The 5316-nt window shown below is 42.6% G+C and overlaps 1 protein-coding gene across 1 annotated transcript; it reads right to left on the minus strand.

Annotated features, from left to right (window-relative positions):
- Window positions 1-732: 732 nt before the first annotated feature.
- LOC116248944 (uridine 5'-monophosphate synthase-like) lies at window positions 733-4920 on the minus strand. The gene is made up of 6 exons (XM_031621987.2): window positions 3959-4920; window positions 3687-3770; window positions 1970-2052; window positions 1804-1891; window positions 1472-1726; window positions 733-1182 (listed from the first exon to the last, which is right to left on the minus strand). Exons 1-6 carry the CDS (start codon window positions 4751-4753, stop codon window positions 1054-1056), a joined length of 1434 nt encoding a protein of 477 aa, XP_031477847.1. The 5' UTR covers window positions 4754-4920; the 3' UTR covers window positions 733-1053.
- Window positions 4921-5316: the final 396 nt, after the last annotated feature.

The raw sequence follows: 5316 nt of genomic DNA on the forward strand, positions 1-5316 counted from the left end.
AAATTTGACACTCAATGCTAAGTACTTGAAAACTGTTAAGTTTGGGGTTTTCCACGTTCAACCTGATCTGCAGGCAATTATCAAATCCATCCATGCCTAATCACGATAGGAAAATCCACACTTTAGAGGCACATTTAGGACCTATTCATTGTTTTTTCTTACTTTATCTATCGTTAGCAAGCTTACCATGGCCATACACTCAACTGAATGGTCTAATATTATCTCAAAGAAACCTGTATGTCATTCTACTAAGTCATTCTCCCCTGTCCTCTTGTTAAGAGTACATTCATCATTCAATAGAGAAACGAAAGAAAATAACACATAAAATATGGTCCTCGTTTACTAACCTGGAGAACTAATGCTTAATGCTGTTAAGAGGCACAGACACATAACCAACATGGTGCAAAATAAACACCCAATGATGACCCACCAAACGCCCGTGAATATACAGAAAGCCTCTTTTGATTTGGATGTTCAGAAGCTAGCTAATTTCATATTCTTTAAAATCAGATCAAGAAGCAAATGCAATGCCGTTTTCTGCTATGGGCTAATAGATAACTACACACATAAGAGGGTGGCAGAAGAAGAACACAATTTGAAGCTTTGATTTGATAGAGAGCTGGTTCAAAAAATTGCCCTTGGACAAAATTCACATTTTCTTTCTCATCCTAATTTCCTGACCCTCTTCTCATTTGCTAAAAGCACTAAAATGTTCATATCCTGTACTAAATGTTCATCTGCTAAAGCCAAATTAAATATGTAAATTTAATGAACAAGAAGTCTTGGGCAATTGCTAAAAGTTGCATTGCGCATAACCCACTCATTATTACATTTGCTCCTACTGCAAATGGGCAAAATATAAATCTACGTCTCTCCAATCACCACTACATCCATATATTGCGGATGTAGTAGGAACTTTGCTGAAGCAAAAACAGTGCTATGAAAACTTGCTATGAGTCATCAACAGCAAATAACCATACTGCACTAAGTGGAAACTTTCCACGTTATGCAATAGTGATGTCAACAAGAGGGGAGAAACGTGACCAAAATAAATTATGCACATCTTGCTTTATATGCTTCCCAACCTTGAAGACGATATTGCCTGGCAGCTTCAACAGGATCCTTTGCTTTTATGATTCCACGACCAACAATGATTATATCATTTCCTCTATCATGAATTGCCTGTAAAAAATACATATTAAGTGTAAACAAATATGGTTACATATATATAACAGCAACACTGTTCTATCATATTCTAATCATGTGTGATATGGATCATAAACGGGTGGCCCTGTTATGTTGTTAAGTTAACCAAACAATTTGAAAGTTATATCAAACTAAAGTCAATTTTCATCAAGGGGATACTGAATAAGAAGCATATCTTGGCCACTCATACCCAATTGCCAACTATACTGACTCCAGTGTTTAGACAGTCGCACAGAATGATACTAGATATTATGTTGGAGATTACCGAATAAGGGGTGTTGTACTGCTGCCCTAGATTATCACCTCCAGCAGCCATTTGAACTCCAGGTGTTGCATGAATTAGTCCAGGTTCTAATGAACTGACTTGCCATGCAACTGGATTGACTGATATGAACCCGATGACAAAGTCTTGATGTTCTACAGAAATTTTGACAGCAGCAGAAGTATAGTCCCCCTTGGCTAGGTTACCAGCAGAGCTCATTTCAGCAAGTAAAAGTAACCCTCTTCCACGGGGCAGGCCCTGAAAGTTATGAGTGAACACAATGAAATACAGCTCTTTCTTTTAGGACAAAAGAGAATGTAGGTCTCATCATGTACCTTCAATTTCAAACCATCCACAATACCAGGACCAGAGACTATGTGTGCATTAACAATATCCGCCCAATCCAATATGTGGAAAACCCCTCTAGAAAATTTAAGGACGAAAATAAATCCCATAAAGAGCGATTGAGAAAAGGATTCAAAACAATGAAAACAATCTCACCCTTCATATTGCATGGTTACTGTGTTTCCAATATCAGCAAACTTACGATCTTCAAAGATAAGAAAATTGTGCTTCTCTGCAATCTTTGACACAAGTTACCAAGTTAATTCTCAGTAAACAGCATGCCAGAAAGCAAATGTGATGACATCACAAAAAGGCGTTTGCCACGGATATTCTGCAGGTTCTTGAGACAAAGATATCACCCGAGCAAAGAAATTAAAATGGGTGGCTAAACAAGGAAGACAGTGCTTAAAATACAACTGTTGAGGTCAAACAGTCGCCTAAGTGCGCCTAGGCACAGCCTGTCACCCAGGCTGGGCCTAGTGACTTCAATAGCATAGTTAAAATATGGAGACCAATATCATGAATATCTTGAAGGAATCTTGCAATTTCTTTGCAACATCATTCTGTCAGATCCTTGATATTGCCGCTCGACTTCTAAAAGGTCACCTACTATTTTCCATTACATTACCAAAAGGCTTCAGCAATTTTACAATTTTACTGCAGTTAGTAGACACACACATTCTGGTAGTAAATAACCAGATTTGGGAAAATTACCTAACAGGTAAAAAGGCATACTGGTCCCTAACACGAAATAAAAGATCAAGTCTCAGACCATTCACTCTGGCCCCTAACATGAAATAAAAGATCAGCTGTCAAACTATTCAACGCAATAATTTGGATGACTACCTGCAACTCTTAAATGTAACATCCAGAGTATGGTACAACAGTCATAAAACATAATAACAAGAAGCAGGCATATCTACTAGGAGGCAGATACAGCATTCTGCTTCTTGTGCACAAGAGAATCACAGGATTAGGATGGTAAACAAGCAGAATTGCTTGAGCTTCCCGTTCTTCAGGCTCTGAGAAGTAGCTATTTCAAATTCAAAATGCAAGGCATGTATGAGAACTGAGAAAACTGTAGAAAGCAACCAATGAGATTGTATGAAATGCCCATGAACTGATACATATCAGTAAAATCATTTAATGAAACGAAGATTGAGGTTAAGAAATTAAATCCGAGAGTATCACTAAAGTAAATTTTCATGAGAATGATTCCCATGACTAGGAATGTGGCTCATGTAAACTAAGATCTGAAACTATCCAACTTGCTACCTAGCAGTCGACATTACCCTTAAGTGACTTTACTGACCATGCCCTTGAAGGCTAAAGCGCCAATGAAGTTATACCTGTGTAGAGATATAAAGCAGCTCTAAATGGGTTGGAAAACAACAGGCGTCAACTCTCATAAACTCAGAGATGGATACATCAAAGTCAACACTTCACTATAAACCAAATATATATATATATATATATATATATATATATATATCTGTGTGTGTGTGTGTATAGTACTTCCAAGTAAAGTCTTAACTTTCCATTCTGCCTATCATGTGAATTTATATATAGGTGCATAAATTTACATGCTAGGCAGAATGGAAAGTTAAGACTTTACTCGGAAGTACTACATAAAGGTGGGTGTGCTTGGAAATCGCAAATCCCACCAAGCTGTTCGGAAGCATTTTTTGAGTTTTCAGTTTTTTCAAGAGGTTTTCATACCAAAGCTTATGTTCAAGCGACAACAAAACGTGGCATTTTCAGCTATTGCTTCTTTATTGGTACTGAAATATGATGTTGAGGACGGAGTTCCATGGCCAACTCCATCTGTTATGCACAATGTTGGCAGAAAGTTTAAACGGCCAAAGAAACATACCGCTCGTAGCTGCAATCCGAAGTCTGGAGTGAAGTCGGACAAGATATCCACATGGGTCTTCAGCAAGCAAATCTCTGGCCCAACCTGCATACCCATTCGAAATGGCCAGACAAAAAACACTAGTTGCTCGATGAAATCGCCAAACCAGTGAAAGCCTATCAGAATTGCCACAAACTTGCGTATGCGCGCGCGTGTGGGGTGTGTGTGTGTTAGAGAGAGAGAGAGAGAGAGAGTGAGAGTGAGAGAGAGAGAGAGAGAGTGGTGACGGCGACCTTATCAGCGAGGCGAAGCAACTCGGCGGCGGTCGGAACGTCGGCCGCCAGACACAGATTTGTCTGCTTCTGCTCCATCACCTCCAGCAGCCTTTTCCCGGCGGGGTTTTTCGCCAACGCCGCCCTCTTTCCATATGGAAGCCTCGGCTTAACCGTTGGTGGCGCCGGCGCAGCAGCCGGAGCAGGCACGGCGACAGCCTGGTTCTCCTCGAGAAAGGCCCTGACCGACGAGGCAACGTCGTCGGCGACCTTGCCGCGGCTGACCAGCGTGTCCAGGATCCCGGTGAGAGTCAGGACGGAGTGGAGCTGAATGCCGGCGGCGGCGAGGTTCTCCCGCCCGCCCTGCTGGCGGTCAATGAGGACAACTGCGTGGGAGACGAGGAGGCCGGCGGACCGGAGCGGGGCAGCGGTCTCGAGGACCGAGGAGCCGCTGGTCACGAGGTCCTCGACGACGAGGCAGGAGAGACCCGGTCTGAAGGCGCCCTCGATGGATTTGCCTGTCCCGTACTCCTTGACCTCCTTCCGGCGCATGACCATGGGGATGGAGCGGGAAAGGGAGATGCAGGTGGCGATGGGGAGGGCGGTGTAAGGGACGCCACAGACTAGCTCGAAGGAGGAAGCGGCAGCCGGAGGGAGGGAGTCCCAGAGAAAGGAGGCGATGCGGGAGAGAAGAGACGGGAACGAGACGATGAGGCGAAGGTCGATATAAACCGGAGAGGTGATGCCGCTCTTCAGCTTGAAGCTGCCGAACTTCACAGCTTCAATCTCGTGGAGCTCCAGGATCAAAGACTCCATGCCGGAAACCGGAAACGTGAACGGATTCCGGCCTCTGGTTCCGCCCCGCGAGACAGAGAGGGAGAGAGAGAGTGTGTGCGGAGAAAGAGACTCCTGAGGGCGAGAGAAAACGATGTCGCTTTTGCATGTCGAAGGGCTGGAACGCCTAGGGAAACGAACTGCCGTCAGATGGAACAGCCAACGGCATCGGAGAAGAGAGACATGGCCAACCTCTTGGGACATTTTAAAAAAAGGCTGTCTTGCAAAAGGCCTTGTCGAGGATCGTATCATATGGACCTAATACGTACAATCACCGTAGATTTGATTGTGCGCCACAAAGAAAAGCGGCTTATTTTTTGAGGAAGGAAGATCATTAAATCTGATTTAGATTGGACACTGCTTCCAAAAAAAAATTAAGGCATGGAGAAAGTTTAACATTCAATGAAGAAACTTATACAAATTTAGATTTAAGAAGTGATAACTCTATTGATTTTGGATTTAAATAAATACCTCATCAGATTTGGATTCAAATGTTTCCAAAACTTTCCTGCATTCAAAATTCATATATTTTAATAACAGGTTCT

The sequence above is a fragment of the Nymphaea colorata genome, chromosome 2, assembly GCF_008831285.2.
Source record: "Nymphaea colorata isolate Beijing-Zhang1983 chromosome 2, ASM883128v2, whole genome shotgun sequence".
Classification (NCBI taxonomy): Eukaryota; Viridiplantae; Streptophyta; class Magnoliopsida; order Nymphaeales; family Nymphaeaceae; genus Nymphaea; species Nymphaea colorata.

Bases quoted from the DNA above. Each gene is read 5' to 3' on its own strand.
- LOC116248944 (XM_031621987.2), bottom strand. From the start codon at position 4,753: ATGGAGTCTTTGATCCTGGAGCTCCACGAGATTGAAGCTGTGAAGTTC. The intron at 1,727-1,803 runs GTACATGATGAG...CATAACTTTCAG, and splicing joins TGGATGGTTTGAAATTGAAG to GGCCTGCCCCGTGGAAGAGG. The intron at 1,183-1,471 runs GTAATCTCCAAC...TATTTTTTACAG, and splicing joins AGTACAACACCCCTTATTCG to GCAATTCATGATAGAGGAAA.